Below are 24042 nucleotides of genomic sequence, written 5' to 3'. Positions count from 1 at the left end.
TCCCTTAGGTCGATGTTAACCTCCCGTAGGTCGATGTTACCTGAGCAAATCTTGACTGTTTTCATAGTTCCACGTTTCTTCCACAAATCGAGCGTAATATCTTTGAGATCAGTGTTCAGACGCCGAGAAACGAACGTAGAAAGAACTCTGTATTCTACCATAACGAATCCTAACAAACGTTCGAAGTCTTTATTTCACCGACGTCGTCCGCCGTTTAATACTACTAAAAGAGAGTGAATGCAGGTCAATTTCCGGTATAATCGGATCTCGGATCGTGGCTGCTCCGAAGAATAACCCGATGACGTCACCTCCCTTAGGCCGATGTTATCTTTTCTCAACCAGCTGGGAAGGAGTACGCACCTGTGTGAATTTGATCATAGTATAAATACGGCTAAATAAATTAATGAATGTTAATGCCTTCGGATCAAACATTTCCTAAAGAGTGAAGACTCGTAGGGACGTTAGCGACATAAACAAATCTATAAAGAAAGCCAAAAATACCAAAAGGCTTGAACGGAATTAATGCTATGATTTTTCGATACCGGTGCGGCTTTGAACTGAGCTTATCAACCTGTTCTGTCCTGTTCGTTACCAGAATTAGTAAAACAAAGTTCCTCGCGAGATGAAATTTTCGCGCGCGCGCGAGTTTTGCTCACTTTACTCCCAAACAAAAATGAAGGGACTACTCGCAGACTAGTTCCAAACGTTCTGCGGTTTTATGGGAAACGGAGTGGAGATGTCAGAAGTAACCAACGACCCTTTTAGAGAACATTAATCGTATGTTGCACTGAAAACTAGCTGAGTGTTCCTGCGACAATCTTGGTTATTATTTATAGTTGCTGGGAAAAAATACTGGCTCTTCATTCCCAGCGAGCAAGACTTTTAAGAAATGAAAATCCCAGCCAGCTGTAAGTGTGATGTCTGTCACTGAACTATCCAGCAAGCAAGTCAGCTTGTAGATACGTAGTATCTTTCTCAGACTTAATTTGTTTATATATCTTTGTGTCATCGGCAAACATGGCAACATGGCTCATCAGGACCAAATCAGGCAAGTTATTTACATAGATGAGAAATAACATCGGGCCTAAAATGGAGCCCTTCGGTACTCCGGAGCTGAAAGGCAATGGATCAGAGCACTGTTACATGTTGGTAGCGACCCATCAGGTAAGAGCTAAACCACTGCAAGACGCTGCTCTTCTTTTTCTTTTTTCTTCCCTTTTTTTTTTTTTTGTCGCTTACATTGACACGGTTCGGCACGTTCGTGATTACAAGGCCAAGTATGTTCTTGCCGCGAGTGGGTTTTTTATTGAGTTGTGCATGTCAAGGGGTGGTCATGAAGGGTTTCAATAAAGACTAGTTCGTTAACACCCGATGAGCTGTCAATGGAGTCTCAGAGGCGGGGATGTCTGCCAAATTAAAGTCACCCGAAATTTCCATATTGTCGAACTGGTCACAAACTTCATGCAGAAAATTATTGAATACATCCATCCAACTTGGGTCTTCATTGGGTGGCCTATAGCAAAAACAGGATAAAATTCTTTGAGCAGTAAGCGTAGTAATTTCGGCAAAAATGGTCTCAGGCTGTTGCAGCTCGGCTTCCAATTCGCATTCAGGTTTAAATTCTTGACAGCTTTGAAGCCGGAGGCTGTTTTGATTGTGATAAGAACTCCACCACCACCTCGATCAGACCGATCTCTCCTAAATATTGTAAAGCCAGGGTGCAATATTTCAGAGTTGCTAATATTTTGGTTCAACCTTGTCTCATTGACGCATATAACGTCAGAGTTTTCGGCGTGCACCAGGTCCTGTAAGCGATGGAGGTTACACATGTACACGGATTGCCAGTTTGTTGTGCTGTCTTTGTGATAACTTTTTAAGCTTCTGGCATTCATCACGAGGCAATTGATCGTACCAGCTGTCGAAGCAGAAACCGGTCCATGGTTAGGATTGATATCACCAGACATCACGAGGCGAAAGGTAGCATCTGAGTTGTTGTAGTAACAAATGTGCCACATTTTCATTACATGGCACAGTAATAAGTGTTGACTTAATGGCCAAAAACAGAAAAATAGCAACGGCTTTCACAGAGCTCTTTGAGTGACGACCTGATTCCCTTAACAATGTCAACATCCATCGAAGGAGCAATCGTTTTCGGGAAAACGGCAATAAAAATTGTAAGAATGAAATAAGGTAAAAGGAGTCCAAGACTAGCGGTGCCTCCAAGACTACAGGTCGTTTGACCACGAGTCATCCCAGTTCTGTCATTATATCGTTTTAGCTCGTCTGCATGCTCAAACCTCAAAACGTACCATATGGAATACAAAATGACTACATTGTCATATATATAGGTGGCTGAATCTGTCTCATATGGTCTAGGGGCCGACTTTTCCCTCCCTCACTGTCTTGTCGGGGACAAGGTATCGGAAAGCACCTCGGAACTATCTCCAGCCGGCATGAGCGAACCGCGGGCCGAAATCTCGTGGTGCATCGTCATGGTACAACGCTCCGGCAAAGTGTCCAGAGGTAGCGCTGTCGGTTGTATTTTTCTCTCTTTTTCAGCATTTTGATATTTAGGCTGGCAAGTTGCCCGAAGACATCGTGAGGAGAGAAGCGCTTCATTCGTGTCTCTTGTCATGCCCTTGTCAAATTGTCGACGGGTATTATGTACTATTCATAGCCTTTTTAGTCAATTCTGCACATTAAACACGATCCTTTGAAAATATAACATTTCCTGGCGCGCTACTTGCCTTCCAATTTCATTGGTAAAGATGGTTTAGAGCGAAAAGTCAAATACGATTTTTTACGAGCCTGACAGGGATCCTGACAGGCAGCAAAAACAAACGAGACATTTTTTTACCCAGCTAGAACCAGTGTTTTATTAAAAAATCTCAGCAAACTAGATATTTAGAAACGTTCTAGCCAGTGACACGAATGATTGTTACCTGCCCCGTGAAACGTGATTTCATTTTACTGATGTAGGCATGCTCTATGATTTGATTACCCGGCGTGCACCGAGAAATGAATTTCTATTTTTGCCGCGAAATGTGAAGGGTCAGAAGGCTTGTTTGCCACGTGATCCTTTCGGGTCACGTGATAAAAGATTGTTGAAGACCGCTGGAAGGTAGCATCTTGTTGAACATGTTTACCGCACCTCTTCGCCACGACAAAAAGTTGAGGATTACATGGGAAAATGGGCAAATTTTTCTTCGTTTCTCACAGGCTTCAGTAGTGAACGCCTGGAACAGTAGCTGATTTAGCGAGCAACTGATGCAGAAACTGGTGATCATGAAAAACAATTGAACATCACTTTGCGACTCCGCCCAAAACGGAAAACTTGAATATAAAAATATTCAATATATTTAAGTGTCAATGTATTTAGTGCAGAGCACTACATTGGGGACACTCTCCTGATCGAATTGCAATTTGGAATAGTTTGTTTTCAAGGAGAGAGGAAAACTGGAGTACCCGGAAAAAAAATTAAACCTCTCGAAGCAAGGACGACAACCAACAACAAACTCAACCTACACATGACGTCGAGTCCGGGAATCGGAGCACTCGGATTTCCATTCTCCGAGTATTCCTGTGTCACTCACTGAATACCGACACCATTCTCAGCATAAAAAGGAATTAAATCTTTATTTACGTGAGATTTTTTATTCTTTTATCCAGACTGAAATCTCTCGAAAGACTACCCAGTATTTTGCATCTGCTTTTAAAACAATTTTGAGGCATTTGACAGGGAAGCTTATAACATTTTCCAACATGATTGCGTTCGAAACCGGGTCGCTAAAATCACCGATTTGTACGCATTGTGATTCATCGCAACTGTTGGTTTCTGTGTTACTTGGACACGCCATAAGTACACTGTCATGCAGCGTGTCCCTGTACAGCGGACTTCCAGTGCGTATGCGCACGCGCGATATTCGTATTGGTTCCTTGAACACCATAACAAAGTTGTCATCCGCCTTTGGTGCCCTAAGCCAGGCAAACCCTTTCTTCTCATAAAAAGCCTTTTCCAATCCATGATCCTCGTGAAAATCACCCTCTATCTTAAACTCTACTTGAGGTTTTATACCGTGGAGTTCCTTCTCCATGTCGAACAGTATCTCCTCACTACTTTGCTGTGGCATTTTTACACTGTCTCTCATAAACCCGTACATATCTACCATTTGAATAGGAAGCTTTCCATCTGAAAACATGGCACCAAATTCAGCCATATCTCCGGCAAGTTTTCTCGAATAAAGCCTTCCTAGCCCGGGAAAAGCATACGCTCCGAAGTTGGATGAATAAGAAGACAAGTTTTCGTTTTCGAAATTATTAATCCTCTCTTTGATGATAGGAAAGTAATGCCTATTGGTGCGCGCTTGATCAGTTAAAAGTAAGAAGTTTTTGGAAATTCGAAAGCAATATTCGAAAAGAAAAGTTAACCTCTTATTAAAATATGCCGTCTTGCTTTTGAAACCGTCAGTAAAAGACACATTGCCCCATCCTAAACGTTCCGCACTAACTTCCTTCAAAAATGCAGTGGTTGGTGATACGACATGAATAAGTCCAAACTGAAGCTCCCTTTGAAAGTCCTTTTCTATGCGCTGTAAGGTGGCTGTGTTTGAGTCTCTGTCCAATGCTACGACTATGACAATTTCAGGAGAATCTGTGGACTTCGTGTGCTCCGCCAGGGAATGAAGAGCTTGTATGAGGTTTTCTTCGTCATCTTCCGTGCTTAAAATACCAATACTCAGAAAAACTGTAAAGAGTGGAGTAAAACATGAGTTAGCTAGTGATCAGAAAGAACGGTATAGGCCAAATTATGCGGTGGTTGGCCCAAGTTTCCTCTACTTCCCAGCACTTAAACTTTGACAGATCAATACTACCACTCTTGATCAGGGAGGCCCCGGGTTCAAGTCCCCCCCCCCCCCCTCTCCTTCCCCAACCGCTTGGAGTTGTTTCACGGCATCCAAGGCCACGATTTGTAAATAGCCAACTGGTTTGCCTTTACACCAACATATGTTATTTTCAGATTGTTTATTTATTTCACTGATTTATATTTTAGTGTCCCCAATTAGCGCTACAGTGCTAAATACTTCGACACTTAAACAAAATCATTGATTTATTTATTTTATTTTAATTTTTTTTTTTTTATTTTACTTTATTTTATTTTATTTTATTTTATTTTATTTTATTTCATTTTATTTTATTTTATTTTATTTTATTTTATTTTATTTTATTTTATTTTATTTTACTTTATACAACAATAATGGTATCAAACAAATGCCTTAACATTAGTGAACAAGTTATGCTCATTTTATTAGGAATACTGTATAACGACATAAGGTGTTATAAGATGGGGTCAACATTACTCATCTTAGCAGAATGCACGACGTCTGATCACGTGCCTCGTCCTTAGGATCTTCGCGACATTCAAAATGGCGGACGGACTTTTTTTCTTCGCTACGCTTTTTCCGGGATCAAATATGGTATCCTGCCAGCAGCCATATGTGAACCCGGAAGAGAAAAGTGAAGACGAAAATCGAATGTTTGTCACGTGAAAAATATTCCACGGTGTGTGGAGTTTTGCAGCGTGTCCCAAAGTCTTCGCGGCAAACCACAATTTTCGACAATAACAACAACAAAACCCAAGGGGCTATGTTGCCCAGTAAATAATCTAAGCTAGCCACTTGTACTCCTTTAGGTCAATTGCAAATTCAAAGGGTTTCAGTGACTTCTGCCCGGAAATTTCCCTTTTGGGGGTGAAAAGTCGAGTGACTATAATACCTTCATCCCTTTTGCTACCAAGCACAAGTCCCTGGCTCGTATCCACATCGCTCAGCAATCTTCTGCAGTGTTTACACGGGCATTCTGACGCAGGAATCCCCATGCCACAAACAAGCGATGTTGAAAAGTACCTCAAATATAAATCTGTCGAAGACACAGAAAGATATAATGTGGTGAAAGACTGGAAGCAGCCTCTTTCGTCTCCGAAATTTTTGCATAATGCGAGAAAAATTCGATAGATCGAGCGAGGCCTCCTCGTTTTTACATACATACATACATACATACATACATACTTTATTTATTCCAGAAGCAGACTATATATACAAATAAAAAAAAAAAGGAAGAAAAGTACTTCTAGAAAAGGAAGTTTAGAGGTTAGCCCTATGCGAAAACTCCCTCAATAAAAGAAAAACAAAAATAAGTATACATAAATCAAGATCTTTAGAGTCAAATATTTAAATACATTTTGAGCTTAGATTTAAAATGCTGAAAGCTATCAGCTTCCACTATATCACCAGGTAATTCCGCATTCCATAGTTTGACAGTTCTAACGAAAAAAGAATGTTTATAACAATTGAGTCGTGCTGGTTTGACATAGAGCTTGTAGTGATGATTTGCCCTTGTAGACCGAGTTGTGGCGAAATCAAAAACTGAAGTCTTCAAATTTTAAATGATAAGATCCAAAAACTATCTTATAACATTCAATTAAAGATAGATAAGTTCTACGGTCGGAAAGAGTAGGCCATTTTAGTAATTTGCATCGGTCTTCATAGGACATATATCCTTTGCGTTGGTTTAAAGCAAGTCTTGATGCTCTTCGCTGTACATTCTCGAGGGCATGGATGTCCTTAACAAGGTAAGGACACCAGACAGGTACCGCGTATTCCAGTATTGGCCGAACAAGAGATTTGTACAACATAGAGAAGACATTAGTATCGGCGGTGCCTACCGAGCGTTTAATGGAACCTAAGACTTTGTTCGCTTTGTTCACAGTAATACCAATGTGATTACCCCATGAAAGATCTTTAGTTTTTGTAACACCGAGATCTTTAAAATTATGTACGTCTTTCAGGGGCTTTTCTAAGAAATAATTGGTTTCTGACCTATCTCGGGAATGCGTAATTCGCATAGATTCACATTTATCCGCGTTAAAACGAAGCTGCCATTTGCGAGCCCACTCGCTAAGGTTGTTGAGATCATCCTGAAGAATCTGACAGTCAATAATCGGATCAATTATCTCTCTGTAGATCTTCGTGTCGTCTGCATAAAGTTTAACGGTAGATGATATGCATTCAGTTATGTCATTGATATATAGGAGGAACAATAAAGGCCCAAGGATGGTCCCTTGTGGAGTTCCGGAGGTAACACACGACCAGTCAGAACAAGATCCCCTAACGACTACACGTTGTTTGCGCCCCACCAAAAAATGTCTGAGCCAGTTGAGTAGAGAACCGTCAATGCCGTTACTTTTCAATTTTAAAAGCAACCGCTCGTGAGGAACGCTGTCAAAAGCTTTGGCAAGATCAAGAAAGATGACATCGGTAGGAGTGGATAAATTTCGAGATTTCGATCAATCATTAAAAGTTGATAATGATTGAGTCGCAGTGGATCTTCCTCTTAAAAAACCGAATTGGTTGTTGTTGATAAGGTCAATTTCGCGCCAAAACTTAATCATCCTTTCAAAAACAATTTTTTTCACCGATCTTACAAGCAATAGGCCATTTTCATGATGGCGTCATTTTACTACAACTACCAGAATTCATTTCGTTTTCCTTTTCAAATGCAAATTTTGTAATCCCAGTGGAGAGCAAAGAACAACAGTTCTAATTAGCATGAGAAAAGAAAAAACAGAAGGATTCTGGTAGTTGTAGTAAAATGACGCCATAGTGAAAATGTCCCATTGAAGTAAGGGAAATTGGACGGTAGTTTTCCCTCGAAGATTTAGAACCTTTCTTATGTAGAGGTGTGATATCTGCATGTTTCCATTCATCAGGTTTCCATTCATTAGGTTTTTAACACAGATTTTGCATAATTATTTTATTTATACATTTCCGCACGCCGTGGTAGCTGACGAGAAAAGAGCGACTACTCGGCAGGCGGTCTACTGTAATAGACCTTGTGCACTAAACACTGCAAGACGACGAAGGCGATGAGAAAGTCCAAAGACAAAGGGTTGGTGAGCAAAACAGTGGCTCTACACTGCGTTACTGATTAATTTTACTTGCTTGACGTACTCTGCAACAAAACAACACCCTTCCCGCTTAGCGCAAGAATAATTTTAACATTTTTACGTCTACGCGAGTACTATGTTTAAAGATAACTGCACGAATTTTAGCTCAGTTTTCAGTAAAAAAGTTACAAGTCTATTTTCAGGAAGACTGGCTGTAATAAGGCTAAAATTGGGTCATCAGTGGAAATTTTAAAAAAATTAACGTCAAAATCTACAGTAAACTGGTCTTGAATGCTACCTCAACAAAGCTGTTCTCTTTTCGGCTAAATTTATTCCTGTTGGATCACATAAAAAAATCGAAAGTGAGTTTTTAAATCGGTAGTACTTTTAGATATTGATATTTTCAAGAATTGAAAACATGGTACTCACGTTTTAGAACCGATCCGGCGTTAAACAATATAATCCCGTAAAGAGCAAGGATAAAGAAACGTTGCTTTCCCATCTTAAATGAATTTTACCAGAATTCTGTATAGGGGGTTAGTTTATAAAGAAACTGTGGTGCTTCGTCAACGAATGTTTGGTTTACCAGACGTAGTTCCATTCAAATCTTTGCAGAAACAAACGACGTGAATTTGATCCCTCGTCCGCCATGGCAACCGTACACAGCCTGGAAGAACGCAGTTTACTGTGTGCCGACTCTTTCTACGCTCTAGCTAATTATATATACTTTGAATAAAAGATATTATTTTCACATATGAATATTTGTTGTCTTGGATACTTTAACCTTTTAAGCCCTAACAGTGATCAGCATCAAATTTCGCTTTGCAATATCAATGCTTATTCAACCCCTGAGGTCATGAGAATTAAGGATATGATCACACAAGGTGAATGTTCTTGATATTTTAAAAACCTCTCCCCAGTACGTTTATAAGAAAAGTATGGGGATCAGATAGGAGAATTTGTTCACTTATCGGGTTCATTTTGATGGATGGTTCGGATGGACTAAATCGCCTTAGAAATTCACATTTTAGTTTCAAAGAAATCTAAAGTGTTCTTCGGCAAAATTTCAGCTCAAAATTTAGGGACAATAGAAAACTAATTTCTTTCGTGTTCGGAGGGGGAAATATCTCTATAAAAAGGCGAAGTAAGGTCAGGTTTCATTTTCGTAAAGCCATGAACACTGCCTTGTTGGGCAAAAAGAATTTTAACAAACCCTCCCCTCCCCCACCACCACTAAGCCTTCCCCTCTCGTATCCCCTGAGCTCGACGAAAACACAGACACGGACCACGGTGTTGGTATGCCGTTGGTAATGAGAGGCTTGGGACAGAGAAAGAACCAATTCTGAATTGATCATGGAGTTTCCCTCCCCGCAGAGGCCACTTTCCGGCGCGAAGGGAGACAAATAAGGAGAGTGAAACAAAGTGGAGTGTGGAGGTGGAGGGGAGACAATTAAGGGACTGGAGAGGGCTAGGTGTACTCCGCCTGACCGTGGGAGATCTGGGTACGAGATTAGGCTAGGTGAATAATGAGGAGGGAGTGGGTCGAGCGAACTGTAGTTTAAAGCTCTTATCCACTCTATGCCGGGATCGACAGAACGATTCCTTCTTCGCTAATTGAAGGAATCGATCCGGCTCGATAAGCTTCATTAAACAGAAGTTTATTGGAAATGAAGGCAAAAAAATTTTAACTGTAAAATTATCGGATTTTATGCCTTATTTCAAAGGAAGATCCTCCGATAACATGCCTTTTAAAACATCTGTAGTTTAAAGCTCTGGTCCACTCTATGGATCGACGGAACGATTCCTTCTTCGCCAATTGAAGGAATCGATCCGGCTAAATAAGGTTCATTAAACAGAAGTTCTTTGGAAATGAAGGCAAAAAAATTAAACTGTAAAATTATGGGATTGCTGATGCCTTATTTCAAGGGAAGATCTTCCGACAACATGCCTAGCTTAACAACTGTAGTTTAAAGCTCCTATCCACTCTATGCCGGGATCGACAGAACAATTCCTTCTTCGCCAATTGCAGGAATCGATCCGACTGAATAAGCCTCATTAAACAGAAGTTCTTTGGAAATGAAAGCCAAAAAATTAATCTGTAAAATTATGGGATTACTGATGCCTTATTTCAATAGAAAATCCACCGGCAACATACCTTAACAACTGTAGTTTAAAGATCTGATCCACTATAAATCGACGGATCAATTCGTTCTTCTCTTATTGCAGGAATCGATCCGGCTGAATACGCTCCATTAAACAGAAGTTCTTTGGAAATGAAGGCAAAAAATTAAACTTAAAATTGTGGGATTTCATGCCTTATTTCAACAGAAGGTCCTCGGACAACATGCCTTAACGGCAACCGTAGTTTAAATCTCTGATCCACTCTATAAATCGACGGATAGATTCCTTCTTGTCTTATTGCAGGAATCGATCCGGCCGAATAAGCTTCATACAGCAACAGAAGTTCTTTGAAAATGAAGAGGGTCTGGATGGGGCTTAGTGTTAAGTGTTATTTGGCGTTTTATTTTAACGTTTAGTGTTAAAATTTGTAAAATTTTGATGTTAAGCGTTTTAAAAAAGTTAACTGTTAAGTGTTAAAAGGTGTTAGAACAGTGATTTCACGCATTAAAGATCAATAAATGTTTCATAGAGAAGGCAATAATGTTAGAAAAAAAGGACTAAGGTTCTTCAAACTTGGCTCTTATGATAAAGGCGTGCAAAACTAGAAACAAAAAGAGAAGAGCCTGCGCGGAATTGACCAAACTGGTCAGCATGCATACTTTGTACTTATGCACATAAGTTCAGACATTTTATGTAAAAGGGAATGATGATAGGCCTGCGCGACCCCCACTCGCGTGTTTTTAGCCATGTTCAGTTATAGTTTTTCTCTAACGAGTATGTCTTTTAGGGAACGCCCTCTCTTGTATGAGATTAGTGGCGGTTCCTTAAAAATCTCTCTGAGCTTTGGTTGTTGCTCTATTAAATGCCATTTGCTCATAAGGATTTCCTTTAAGTTTGGCACTGATGGATGATATTGTGTTACAAACGGCAAGATTCTTTTATTTTCTTTATTCTTTTGTTGGAGGGCTTGTGATCTGTCTTGAAAGTTTACTTGTGCGAGGGTTTTTTTTTTTTTGATAAACCCTTTAGGGTAACCTCTCTCCGCAAGGTGCGTTTTTAAGGTTTTAATTTTCTCTTCAAATAATGTTTTAGAAGAGTTTGTCCTCAGAAGTCGTAAAGCCTCTCCTTTCGCAAATCCCCTTTTGACACCGGGTGGGTGACAGGACGAGAAATGTGTATATTAAAATGTCTTCGTCGGCTTGAAGTGGGTTCGCACATCAAGTACTGATTTTGTTTCGAAAAATACGCCTTTGTAGATGATGGTGTCCAAGAAAGTTATTTCAGTATCTGAAGCTTCAGCCGTGAATTTGATTGTAGGGTGGTGTTTGTTTGCTTGTTCAACGAACTGTGTAATTTTTCCTCTGTTTGTGTTCCAGAGGGAGAATATGTTGTCTATGTAGCGTTTCCAAACAAGCGGTTTGATTGTGCTTTGGCTCATGATTTCTGTTTCCACTCTGCCCATGAAAATATTGGCAAAGGCGACTGCCATCTTTGTCCCCATGTCGGTTCCATGTGTCTGGAGATAATTCTTTCCATTAAACTGAAATGAATTTTCTTGTAAAATAAGCCTGAGCGCTTCTTTAAGTAGTGGAGTAGGGATAGGAGGTTTATTTTCATAGAATGCATCGTATGCTCTGCATACTGTTTGTATTCCCTCCTCCTGTGGTATGTTTGTATATAAGCTCGTTACGTCCATTGAAACAAAAAAAATTTGAAATGAAAGATTGCAAAAGTGTAATAACGACAGAGGAAAATTTTCATTGTCGAGCATAATGTACCCTTCTGCTGAGAAAAAGTCCCCCATGATTTTCCATGATAGAAACACAAACAATGAACAAACACAAAATTGTAATGAAAATGACACAGTCTGTAAATTAATTGTAGATATTATTCCATATCGAATGTCCACGTTTGTCTTGATTAGTATCTTTCGCTTTTTTAAGCCATTTCCGCTTACATTTGTATCAAATTTAGTGTTACAGTGAATTTTTTAGTGTTAGATGTTAAACAGCCGAAAATTTAACTGTTTGATGCTATAGAAGGAAAAATTTTAGTGTTTAGTGTTTTCGAGGCAACCCCACCTCAATGAAGACAAATAGAAAAATTAAACTGTAAAATTATGGGATTTCATGCCTTATTTCACTGCACCTCAGATCCTCCGACGACAAGCCTTAACAACTGTAGTTTCAAGTTCTTATCCACTTTATGGATCGACGCATCGATTCATCATCGTCATCATCTCAATAAGGGCAGAAAAGCAGGTTAGGCAACACACCAATTACTCACGATAAAAAACTTATGAAGTTCTTGAAAATTTGACCGGATCGATTGAGGTATGAAGTTATTTTTTGTAATTCTTTTTCTTCCTTAAAACACCTAAGTAGAGAAGAACAAACTAATATGATAAGATATTCGACGTGGTACTGATGTCTCGGCGCATCCAAAAAAGTGTTTTTTAGCCAAGTGTAATTCAAAACTTCTCTGGCTGGCTAAAAACTGGTGTACGCTACCGCTTGCTGGCAAGCTGGAAACATTTCCCTTGCACTGGCTGGCATTGTCTTCCTTTCGCTATTTTCAATTTTGCTGGCTAGTTGACAGACATCATACTTGTAGCTGGCTGAGAGTTTTTTTTTCCACGAGTCTTGCTCGCTGACAGTGAAGAGCGGGTATTTTTTCCCAGGGACGTTAAATAGTAACCAAGATTGATGTGGGGACACTCAGCTAGTGCTTAGTGCACCGATACGATGAATTTTCTCTAAAAGGGTCGTTGGTTCTCCTGTCAACAGCTCGTAAATTGAGTCGAAAAAAAAGACTCCCTCCCCCTAAAACTTTCTGCGACTTAAATTTTTAGCTAAAGCATCCAAACAAATTATACAGTTGCTATTTGCTGTTCCTGTCATTGTATTTTCTTTTTTACTAATGAAGTTGAAACTGCAAAGAAATAAAATAAAACCAATATTGTTAATGTACTGTAGTAAGCAGTCAAACAGTCAAACCTCTTGTAAGTGATCACAAATTAAATTAAAATAAATTCTGACATATTAAGGGTTATATTTTTAAAAATGATCTATCATTTCAACAGTCATAAACAGTCACTTCTAGCAAAATTTAATGTGGAAATTACAGGTTGATGGGGTCAACCAAGAAAAAACGACAACAACAACAAGAAAACAATTGCCTTTAATCATCATAACAGCTATTATGCTATTTTAATGCACCTGCAATTTTTCAATTTAAACCCATAACACCTCTATCAGCAAATCTTTATGGCTGTAAAAGTGTTTCATTAGATGAATATAAATGGAAATTTTTAAAAACTGCAAAAGCCGTGAACGAAGATCCTGCTTGCTTGTACGTTGGATCTCACAGGAGATCTAATCAGCCAAACTTGAAAAATAGACGATGAGAAGTCCAAAGACTACTGCAAAGCTGACACAACGTAATATATTTTAAAACAATATTTCGGCTGGCCAAACCAGCCTTCTTCAGGTTTAGATGTTACTAAATTATATAAATGAAATTACAATATATATCATGGAGGATGTTGCAATACATGGGAGCAGCGGAAATGACGTTTACAAGGTGGTACCAAAGGATGAGGAAATAAGTAAAATAAAATAAAATAAAAAATTTTTTTTACTCACGTGATTCAATCAGAAAAGCCAGAGAATCTTTTCTTATAGATTTAGCGGGGACCTTGGAACCCCACGGTTTGAATAGACGTGATGAATATAAATGGCCCAGCGTAGGTCAGTGTGTTGCCAAAAAATAATATTAAAATAATAATAAAAATAATAATAATAATAATAATATTAAAATAATAATCAAAAAATAATATTATATTCCATGTTATGAGTGTAAATCAAAAAAATGAGAAAAAACTCTCATTTATCTCATTCTAGTGAGATTAAAAGGCTTTTAAAATAATAATAATAATAATAATAATAATTCTTTATAAATAAATTTATTCTAAAACGGCAAGTACACGAAATGCAAAAGCCCCTTAAGATTCGTAAGCTTTCTTCAAGTCAATCGTTCCTTATTATAATACCTACTTGCATGGTGCTTTAAAAATTATAACCTCCCTTAGGTAGATGTTTACCACCTGTAGGTGGATGTTATGATCGAGTTGGTAAAAATGAAAATTATGAAATTCAAGGGAATGATAGAAAAGCTCCTTATGATCCCAAGTTTCCCTGCTAAAGTGTAAGCTTATATGCGTATGAATTGACTATTATAAAACATAAACTATAAAATGTACACTGTAGGCTAATCTACCTCCCTTAGGTAGATGTTAACCTCCTGTAGGTGGATGTTATGAGTTGGTAATAAATGAAATGACACTCAGGTCAACGATTAGAAAAGCCCCTGCAAGATTGTAAGTTTTAATGGTTGCAAATAAGCTTTCCATGTGTACGATTGTGCCAGTATCACACATACGATACAAACGTGGTGCTATAAAACGTACCTCCCTTAGGTCGATGTTACCTGAGCAAATCTTGACTGTTTTCATAGTTCCACGTTTCTCCCACAAATCGAGCGTAAAATCTTTGAGATCAGTGTTCAGGCGCCGAGAAACGAACGTAGAAAGAACTCTGTATTCTACCATAACGAATCCTAACAAACGTTCGAAGTCTTTATTTCACCGACGTCGTCGGCCGTTTAATACTACTAAAAGAGAGTAAATGCAGGTCAATTTCCGGTATAATCTCATGGGATCTCGGATCGTGGCTGCTCCGAAGAATAACCCGATGACGTCACCTCCCTTAGGCCGATGTTATCTTTTCTCAACCAGCTGGGAAAGAGTACGCGCCTGTGTTAATTTGATCATAGCATAAATATGGGTAAATAAATTAATGAATGTTAATGCCTTCGGATCAAACATTTTCTAAAGAGTGAAGACTCGTAGGGACGTTAGCAACATAAACAAATCTATAAAGAAAGCCAAAAATACAAAAAGGCTTGAACGGAATTAATGCCATGATTTTTCGATACCGGTGCGGCTTTAAACTGAGCTTATCAACCTGTTCTGTCCTGTTCGTTACCAGGATTAGTAAAATAAAGTTCCTCGCGAGATGAAATTTTCGCGCGCGTGCGAGTTTTGCTCACTTTACTCCCTAACAAAAATGAAGGGACTACTCGCAGACTAGTTCCAAACGTTCTGCGGTTTTATGGGAAACTGAGTGGAGATGTCAGAAGTAACCAACGACCCTTTTAGAGAAAAATTAATCGTATGTTGCACTGAAAACTAGCTCAGTGTTCCTACGACAATCTTGGTTATTATTTATAGTTCCTTGGAAAAAATACTGGCCCTTCATTCCCAGCGAGCAAGACTTTTAAGAAATGAAAATCCCAGCCGGCTGTAAGTGTGATGTCTGTCACTGAACTAGCCAGCAAGCAAGTCAGCTTGTAGATACGTAGTATCTTTCTCAGACTTCATTTGTTTATATATCTTTGTGTCATCGGCAAACATGGCAACATGGCTCATCAGGACCAAATCAGGCAAGTTATTTACATAGATGAGAAATAACATCGGGCCTAAAATGGAGCCCTACGGTACTCCGGAGCTGAAAGGCAATGGATCAGAGCACTGTTACACGTTGGTAGCGACCCATCAGGTAAGAGCTAAACCACTGCAAGACGCTGCTCTTCTTTTTCCTTTTTTCTTTCATTTTTTTTTTTTTTTTGGTCGCTTACATTGACACGGTTCGGCACGTTCGTGATTACAAGGCCAAGTATGTTCTTGCCGCGAGTGGGTTTTTTATTGAGTTGTGCATGTCAAGAGGTGGTCACGAAGGGTTTCAATAAAGGCTAGTTCGTTAACACCCGATGAGCTGTCAACGGAGTCTCAGAGGATGTCTGCCAAATTAGAGTCACCCGAAATTACCATATTGTCGAACTGGTCGCAAACTTCATGCAGAAAATTATTGAATACATCCATCCAACTTGGGTGCCTATAGCAAAAACAGAATAAAATTCTTTGACCAGTAAGCGTGGTAATTTCGGCAAAAATGATCTCAAGCTGTTGCAGCTCGGCTTCCAATTCAGGTTTAAATTCTTTGACAGGTTTGAAGCCGGAGGCTGTTTTGATTGCGATAAGAACTCCACCACCACCTCGATCAGACCGATCTCTCCTAAATATTGTAAAGCTAGGATGCAATATTTCAGAGTTGCTAATATTTTGGTTCAACCATGTCTCATTGACGCATATAACGTCAGAGTTTTCGGCGTGCACCAGGTCCTGTAAGCGATGGAGGTTACACATGTACACGGATTGCCAGTTTGTTGTGCTGTCTTTGTGATAACTTTTTAAGCTTCTGACATTCATCACGAGGCAATTGATCGTACCAGCTGTCGAAGCAGAAACCGGTCCATGGTTAGGATTGATATCACCAGACATCAAGAGGCGAAAGGTAGCATCTGAGTTGTTGTAGTAACAAATGTGCCACATTTTCATTACATGGCACAGTGATAAGTGTTGACTTAATGGCCAAAAACAGAAAAATAGCAACGGCTTTCACAGAGCTCTTCGAGTGACGACCTGATTCCCTTAACAATGTCAACAATCCATCGAAGGAGCAATTGTTTTCGGGAAAACGGCAATAACAATTGTAAGAATGAAATAAGGTAATAGGAGTCCAAGACTAGCGGTGCCTCCAAGACTACAGGTCGTTTGACCACGAGTCATCCTTCTGTCATTATATCGTTTTAGCTCGTCTGCATGCTCAAACCTCAAAACGTACCATATGGAATACAAAATGACTACATTGTCATATATATAGGTGGCTGAATCTGTCTCATATGGTCTAGGGGCCGACTTTTCCCTCCCTCACTGTGTTGTCGGGGACAAGCACCGCGGAACCATCTCCAGCCGGCATAAGCGAACCGCGGGCCGAAATCGCGTGGTGCATCGTCATGGTACAACGCTCCGGCAAAGTGTCCAGAGGTACCGCTGTCGGTTGTATATTTCTCTCTTTTTCAGCAATTTTGATATTTAGGCTGGCAAGTTGCCCGAAGATATCGTGAGGAGAGAAGCGCTTCATTTGTGTCTCTTGTCATGCCCTTGTCAAATTGTCGACGGGTATTGTGTACTATTCATAGCCTTTTTAGCCAATTCTGCACATTAAACACGATCCCTTGAAAATATAACATTTCCTGGCGCGCTACTTGCCTTCCAATTTCATTGGTAAAGATGGTTTACAGCGAAAAGTCAAATACGATTTTTTATGAGCCTGACAGGGGTCCTGACAGGCAGGAAAAACAAACGAGACATTTTTTTACCCAGCTAGAACCAGTGTTTTATTAAAAAATCTCAGCGAACTAGATATTTAGAAACGTTCTAGCCAGTGACACGAATGATTGTTACCTGCCCCGTGAAATGTGATTTGCTACTGATGTAGGCATGCTTTATGATTTGATTACCCGGCGTGCACCAAGAACTGAATTTCTATTTTTGTCGCGAAATGTGAAGGGTCAGAAGGCTTGTTTGCCACGTGATCCTTTCGGATCACGTGATAAAAGATTGTTGAAGACCGCTGGAAGGTAGCATCTTGCTGAACATGTTTACCGCGCCTCTTCGCCACGACAAAAAGTTGAGGATTACGTGGGAAAATGGGCAAATTTTTCTTCGAGCTCTATTTTTTCTTTGTTTCTCACAGGCTTCAGTAGTGTACGCCTGGAACAGTAGCTGATTTAGCGAGCAACTGATGCAGAAGCTGGTGATCATGAAAAACAATTGAACAACACTTTGCGACTCCGCTCAAAACGGAAAACTTGAATATAAAAATATTCAATATATTTAAGTGTCAATGTATTTAGTGCAGAGCACTAATTGGGGACACTCTCCTGATCGAATTGCAATTTGGAATAGTTTGTTTTCAAGGAGAGAGGAAAACTGGAGTACCCGGAAAAAAAATTAAACCTCTCGAAGCAAGGACGACAACCAACAACAAACTCAACCTACACATGACGTCGAGTCCGGGAATCGGAGCACTCGGATTTCCATTCTCCGAGTATTCCTGTGTCACTCACCGAATACCGACACCATTCTCAGCATAAACGAATTAAATCTTTATTTACGTGAGATTTTTTATTCTTTCATCCAGACTGAAATCTCTCGAAAGACTACCCAGTATTTTGCATCTGCTTTTAAAACAATTTTGAGGCATTTGACAGGAAAGCTTATAACATTTTCCAACATGATTGCGTTCGAAACCGGGTCGCTAAAATCACCGATTTGTACGCATTGTGATTCATCGCAACTGTTGGTTTCTGTGTTACTTGGACACGCCATGAGTACACTGTCATGCAGCGTGTCCCTGTACAGCGGACTTCCAGTGCCTATGCGCACGCGCGATATTCGTATTGGTTCCTTGAACGCCATAACAAAGTTGTCATCCGCCTTTGGTTCCCTAAGCCAGGCAAACCCTTTTTTCTCATAAAAAGCCTTCTCCAATCCATGATCCTCGTGAAAATCACCCTCTATCTTAAACTCTACTTGAGGTTTTATACCGTGGAGTTCCTTCTCCATGTCGAACAGCACCTCCTCGCTACTTTGCTGTGGCATTTTTACACTGTCTCTCATAAACCCGTACATATCAACCATTTGAATAGGAAGCTGTCCATCTGAAAACATGGCACCAAATTCAGCCATATCTCCGGCAAGTTTTCTCGAATAAAGCCTTCCTAGCCCAGGAAAAGCATACGCTCCGAAGTTGGATGAATAAGAAGACAAGTTTTCGTTTTCGAAATTATTAATCCTCTCTTTGATGATAGGAAAGTAATGCCTATTGGTGCGCGCTTGATCAGTTAAAAGTAAGAAGTTTTTGGAAATTTGAAAGCAATATTCGAAAAGAAAAGTTAACCTCTTATTAAAATATGCCGTCTTGCTTTTAAAACCGTCAGTAAAAGACACATTGCCCCATCCTAAATGTTCCGCACTTACTTCCTTCAAAAATGCAGTGGTTGGTGATACGACATGAATAAGTCCAAACTGAAGCTCCCTTTGAAAGTCCTTTTCTATGCGCTGTAAGGTGGCTGTGTTTGAGTCTCTGTCCAATGCTACAACTATGACAATTTCAGGAGAATCCGTGGACTTCGTGTGCTCCGCCAGGGAATGAAGAGCTTGTATGAGGTTTTCTTCGTCATCTTCCGTGCTTAAAATACCAATACTCAGAAAAACTGTTTAGAGTGGAGTAAAACATGAGTTAGCAAGTGATCAGAAAGAACGGTATAGGCCAAATTATGCGGTGGTTGGCACAAGTTTCCTCAACTTTCCAGCACTTAAACTTTGACAGATCAATACTACCACTCTTGTTCAGGGAGGCCCCGGGTTCAAGTTCCCCCCCCCCCCCCTCTCCTTCCCCGACCGCTTGGAGTTGTTTCACGGCATCCAAGGCCACGATTTGTAAATAGCCAACTGGTTTGCCTTTACACCAACATATGTTATTTTCAGATTGTTAATTTATTTCACTGATTTATATTTTAATGTCCCCAATTAGCACTACAGTGTGTAAATACTTCGACACTTAAACAAAATCATTGATTTATTTATTTTATTTTATTTTATTTTATTTCATTTCATTTCATTTCATTTCATTTCATTTCATTTCATTTCATTTCATTTCATTTCATTTCATTTCATTTCATTTCATTTCATTTCATTTTATTTTATTTTATTTTACTTTATACAACAATAATGGTATCAAACAAATGCCTTAACATTAGTGAACAAGTTATGCTCATTTTATTAGGAATACTGTATAACAACATAAGATGTTATAAGATGGGGTCAACATTTCTCATCTTAGCAGAATGCACGACGTCTGATCACGTGCCTCGTCCTTAGGATCTTCGCAACATTCAAAATGGCGGACGGATTTTTTTCTTCGCTACGCTTTTTCCGGGATCAAATATGGTATCCTGCCAGCAGCCATATGTGAACCCGGAAGAGAAAAGTGAAGACGAAAATCGAATGTTTGTCACGTGAAAAATATTCCACGGTGTGTGGAGTTTTGCAGCGTGTCCCAAAGTCTTCGCCGCAATCAACAACAACAAAACCCAAGGGGCTATGTTGCCCAGTAAATAATCTAAGCTAGCCACTTGTACTCCTTTAGGTCAATTGCAAATTCAAAGGGTTTCAGTGACTTCTGTCCGGAAATTTCCGTTTTGGGGGTGAAAAGTCGAGTGACTATAATACCTTCATCCCTTTTGCTACCAAGCACAAGTCCCTGGCTCGTATCCACATCGCTCAGCAATCTTCTGCAGTGTTTACACGGGCATTCTGACGCAGGAATCCCCATACCACAAGCAAGCGATGTTGAAAAGTACCTCAAATATAAATCTGTCGAAGACACAAAAAGATATAATGTGGTGAAAGACTGGAAGCAGCCTCTTTCGTCTCCGAAATTTTTGCATAGTGCGAGAAAAATTCGATAGATCGAGCGAGGCCTCCTCGTTTTTACATACATACATACATACTTTATTTATTCCAGAAGCAGACTATATATACAAATAAAAAAAAAATAAGAAGAAAAGTACTTCTAGAAAAGGAAGTTTGGAGGTTAGCCCTATGCGAAAACTCCCTCAATAAAAGAAAAACAAAAATAAGTATACATAAATCAAGATCTTTAGAGTCAAATATTCAAATACATTTTGACAGTTCTAACGAAAAAAGAATGTTTATAACAATTGAGTCGTGCTGGTTTGACATAGAGCTTGTAGTGATGATTTGCCCTTGCAGACCGAGTTGTGGCGAAATCAAAAAAATCCTCAAATTTTAAAAAAAACAGAAGGATTCTGGTAGTTGTAGTAAAATGACGCCATAGTGAAAATGTCCCATTGAAGTAAGGGAAATTGGACGGTAGTTTTCCCTCGAAGATTTAGAACCTTTCTTATGTAGAGGTGTGATATCTGCATGTTTCCATTCATCAGGTTTCCATTCATTAGGTTTTTAACACAGATTTTGCATAATTATTTTATTTATACATTTCCGCACGCCGTGGTAGCTGACGAGAAAAGAGCGACTACTCGGCAGGCGGTCTACTGTAATAGACCTTGTGCACTAAACACTGCAAGACGACAAAGGCGATGAGAAAGTCCAAAGACAAAGGGTTGGTGAGCAAAACAGTGGCTTACTGATTAATTTTACTTGCTTGACGTACTCTGCAACACAACAACACCCTTCCCGCTTAGCACAAGAATAATTTTAACATTTTACGCCTACGCGAGTACTATGTTTAAAGATAACTGCACGAATTTTAGCTCAGTTTTCAGTTAAAAAGTTACAAGTCTATTTTCAGGAAGACTGGCTGTAATAAGGCTAAAATTGGGTCATCTTTGGAAATTTTAAAAAAATTAACGTCAAAATCTACAGTAAACTGGTCTTGAATGCTACCTCAACAAAGCTGTTCTCTTTTCGGCTAAATTTATTCCTGTTGGATCACATAAAAAAATCGAAAGTGAGTTTTTAAATCGGTAGTACTTTTAGATATAGATATTTTCAAGAATTGAAAACATGGTACTCACGTTTTAGAACCGATCCGGCGTTAAACAATATAATCCCGTAAATAGCAAGGATAAAGAAACGTTGCTTTCCCATCTTAAATGAATTTTACCAGAATTCTGTATAGGGGGTTAGTTTATAAAGAAACTGTGGTGCTTCGTCAACGAATGTTTGGTTTACCAGACGTAGTTCCATTCAAATCTTTGCGGACACAAACGACGTGAATTTGATCCCTCGTCCGCCATGGCAACCGTACACAGCCTGGAAGAACGCAGTTTACTGTGTGCCGAGTCTTTCTACGCTCTAGCTAATTATATATACTTTGAATAAAAGATATTATTTTCACATATGAATATTTGTTGTCTTGGATACTTTAACCTTTTAAGCCCTAACAGTGATCAGCATCAAATTTCGCTTTGCAATATCAATGCTTATTCAACCCCTGAGGTCATGAGAATTAAGGATATGATCACACAAGGTGAATGTTCTTGATATTTTAAAAACCTCTCCCCAGTACGTTTATAAGAAAAGTATGGGGATAAGATAGGAGAATTTGTTCACTTATCGGATTCATTTTGATGGATGGTTCGGATGGACTAAATCGCCTTAGAAATTCACATTTTAGTTTCAAAGAAAATCTAAAGAGTTCTTCGGCAAAATTTCCGCTCAAAATTTAGGGACAATAGAAAACTAATTCCTTTCGTGTTCGGAGGGGGAAATATCTCTATAAAAATGCGAAGTAAGGTCAGATAGCATTTTCGGGAAACGATAACTCGCTAAAATGACCTCAAATCAGCAAAAGGAGACAGAGAAACAACAAACAGTAAACCATATTCACAAGGTATGTAATTTTTATTGAGAAATTTTCGGAATTTTTACCTCCTAAACCCGATCGTAAATATTCCCATACAAACTCTTAAATTTGCGCCGTGACGGTTATTACGCAAGATGATCACCGCAACTCACAGCTTGAGCTTGGGCCGCCTGTGGACCACGGTGTTCGTATGCCGTTGGTAGTGAGAGGCTTGGAACAGAGAAAGAACCAATTCTGAATTGATTATGGAGTTTCCCTCCGCGCAGAGGCCACTATCCGGCTCGAAGAGAGACAAATAAGGAGAGTGACACAAAGTGGAGTGTGGAGGTCGAGGGGAGACAAATAAGGGACTGGAGAGAGCGAAATAATGAGGAGAGAGTGGGTCGAGCGAACACTGCTTAATTTCAATGGAAGATCCTCCGACACTAACGGAATGCCTTAACAGCTGTAGTTTAAAGCTCTTATCAAATTTAAACTGTAAAATTATCGAATTTCGTGGCTTATTTCAATGGAAGATCCTCCGACACTTACGGTATGCCTTCACGGCTGTAGTTTAAAGCTCTTATCAAATTTAAACTGTAAAATTATCGGATTTCATGGCTTATTTCAAGGGAAGATCCTCCGACACTTACGGCATGCCTTCACAGCTGTAGTTTAAAGCTCTTATCAAATTTAAACTGTAAAATTATCGGATTTCATGGCTTATTTCAATGGAAGATCCTCCGACACTTACGGCATGCCTTCACAGCTGTAGTTTAAAGCTCTTATCAAGTCTATGGATCGAAGGATCGATTCCTTCTTCGCTAATTGAGGGAGTCGATCCGGCTAAATAAGCTTCATTAAACAAACGTTCTTTGGAAATGAAGGCAAAAAAAATTAAACTGTAAAATTATGGGATTTCGTGGCTTATTTCAATGGAAGATCCTCCGGCACCTTACGGCATGCCTTAACAGCTGTAGTTTAAAGCTCTTATCAAGTCTATGGATCGGCAGATCGATTCCTTCATTTCTTATTGAAGGAATCAATCCGGCTAAATAAGCTTCATTAAACAAACGTTCTTTGGAAATGAAGGCAAAAAAACTAAACTGTAAAATTATTGCTCATTTCAGAAGAAGATCCCTTGACAATATGCCTTAACAACTGTAGTTTAAAGCTCTTATCCACTCTATGCCGGGATCGACGGAACGATTCCCCTTCTTCGCTAATTGAAGGAATCGATCAGGCTAATAAGCTTCATTTAACAGAAGTTCTTTGGATATGAAGGCAAAAAAAATTAAACTGTGAAATTATGGACAACTCTAGTTTCAAGCTCTTATCCACTTTATGGATCGACGGATCGATTCATCATCATTATCACCATCACAATAAGGTCGGAAAAGCATGTTAGGCAGCACACCAATTACTCACGATAAAAAACTTATGAAGTTCAAGAAAATTTGACCTTATCGATCGAGATTTGAACTAATTCTTTGTAATTCTTTTTCCTCCTTAAAACACCTAGATAAAGAAGAACAAACTAATATTATAAGAAATTCTCGCATCCAAAAAAGTCTTTTTAGCCAAGTGTAATTCAAAACTTCTCTGGCTGGCTAAAAACTGGTGTACGCTACCGCTTGCTGGCAAGCTGGAAACATTTCCCTTGCACTGGCTGGCATTGTCTTC

At 39.3% G+C, this 24042-nt stretch overlaps 2 protein-coding genes and 1 pseudogene across 2 annotated transcripts; all 3 read right to left on the bottom strand.

Annotated features, from left to right (window-relative positions):
- Positions 1 to 3629: 3629 nt before the first annotated feature.
- Positions 3630 to 8536, bottom strand: LOC146452048 (alpha-1,3-mannosyl-glycoprotein 4-beta-N-acetylglucosaminyltransferase C-like). The gene is made up of 3 exons (XM_085098358.1): positions 8372 to 8536; positions 5773 to 5916; positions 3630 to 4744 (listed from the first exon to the last, which is right to left on the bottom strand). Exons 1-3 carry the CDS (start codon positions 8442 to 8444, stop codon positions 3654 to 3656), a joined length of 1308 nt encoding a protein of 435 aa, XP_084954484.1. The 5' UTR covers positions 8445 to 8536; the 3' UTR covers positions 3630 to 3653.
- Positions 8537 to 10774: 2238 nt separating this feature from the next.
- Positions 10775 to 12128, bottom strand: LOC146452047 (uncharacterized; annotated as a pseudogene).
- Positions 12129 to 18146: 6018 nt separating this feature from the next.
- Positions 18147 to 21852, bottom strand: LOC146452046 (alpha-1,3-mannosyl-glycoprotein 4-beta-N-acetylglucosaminyltransferase C-like). The gene is made up of 3 exons (XM_085098505.1): positions 21590 to 21852; positions 20262 to 20405; positions 18147 to 19243 (listed from the first exon to the last, which is right to left on the bottom strand). Exons 1-3 carry the CDS (start codon positions 21660 to 21662, stop codon positions 18153 to 18155), a joined length of 1308 nt encoding a protein of 435 aa, XP_084954631.1. The 5' UTR covers positions 21663 to 21852; the 3' UTR covers positions 18147 to 18152.
- Between the last annotated feature and the right edge of the window lie 2190 nt (positions 21853 to 24042).

The sequence above is a fragment of the Pavona decussata genome, unplaced genomic scaffold (genome assembly GCF_977016875.1).
Source record: "Pavona decussata unplaced genomic scaffold, jaPavDecu1.1 SCAFFOLD_381, whole genome shotgun sequence".
In the NCBI taxonomy this organism is placed as follows: domain Eukaryota; kingdom Metazoa; phylum Cnidaria; class Anthozoa; order Scleractinia; family Agariciidae; genus Pavona; species Pavona decussata.
This window is presented reverse-complemented; position numbering and strand designations above follow the sequence as displayed.

Coding starts and splice junctions, on each gene's coding strand:
- LOC146452048 (XM_085098358.1), bottom strand. CDS start 8,444: ATGGGAAAGCAACGTTTCTTTATCCTTGCTCTTTACGGGATTATATTG. Junction 5,917..8,371: donor CGCCGGATCGGTTCTAAAAC/GTGAGTACCATG, acceptor TGTCTTCGACAG/ATTTATATTTGAGGTACTTT. Junction 4,745..5,772: donor TGGTAGCAAAAGGGATGAAG/GTATTATAGTCA, acceptor CACTCTTTACAG/TTTTTCTGAGTATTGGTATT.
- LOC146452046 (XM_085098505.1), bottom strand. CDS start 21,662: ATGGGAAAGCAACGTTTCTTTATCCTTGCTATTTACGGGATTATATTG. Junction 20,406..21,589: donor CGCCGGATCGGTTCTAAAAC/GTGAGTACCATG, acceptor TGTCTTCGACAG/ATTTATATTTGAGGTACTTT. Junction 19,244..20,261: donor TGGTAGCAAAAGGGATGAAG/GTATTATAGTCA, acceptor CACTCTAAACAG/TTTTTCTGAGTATTGGTATT.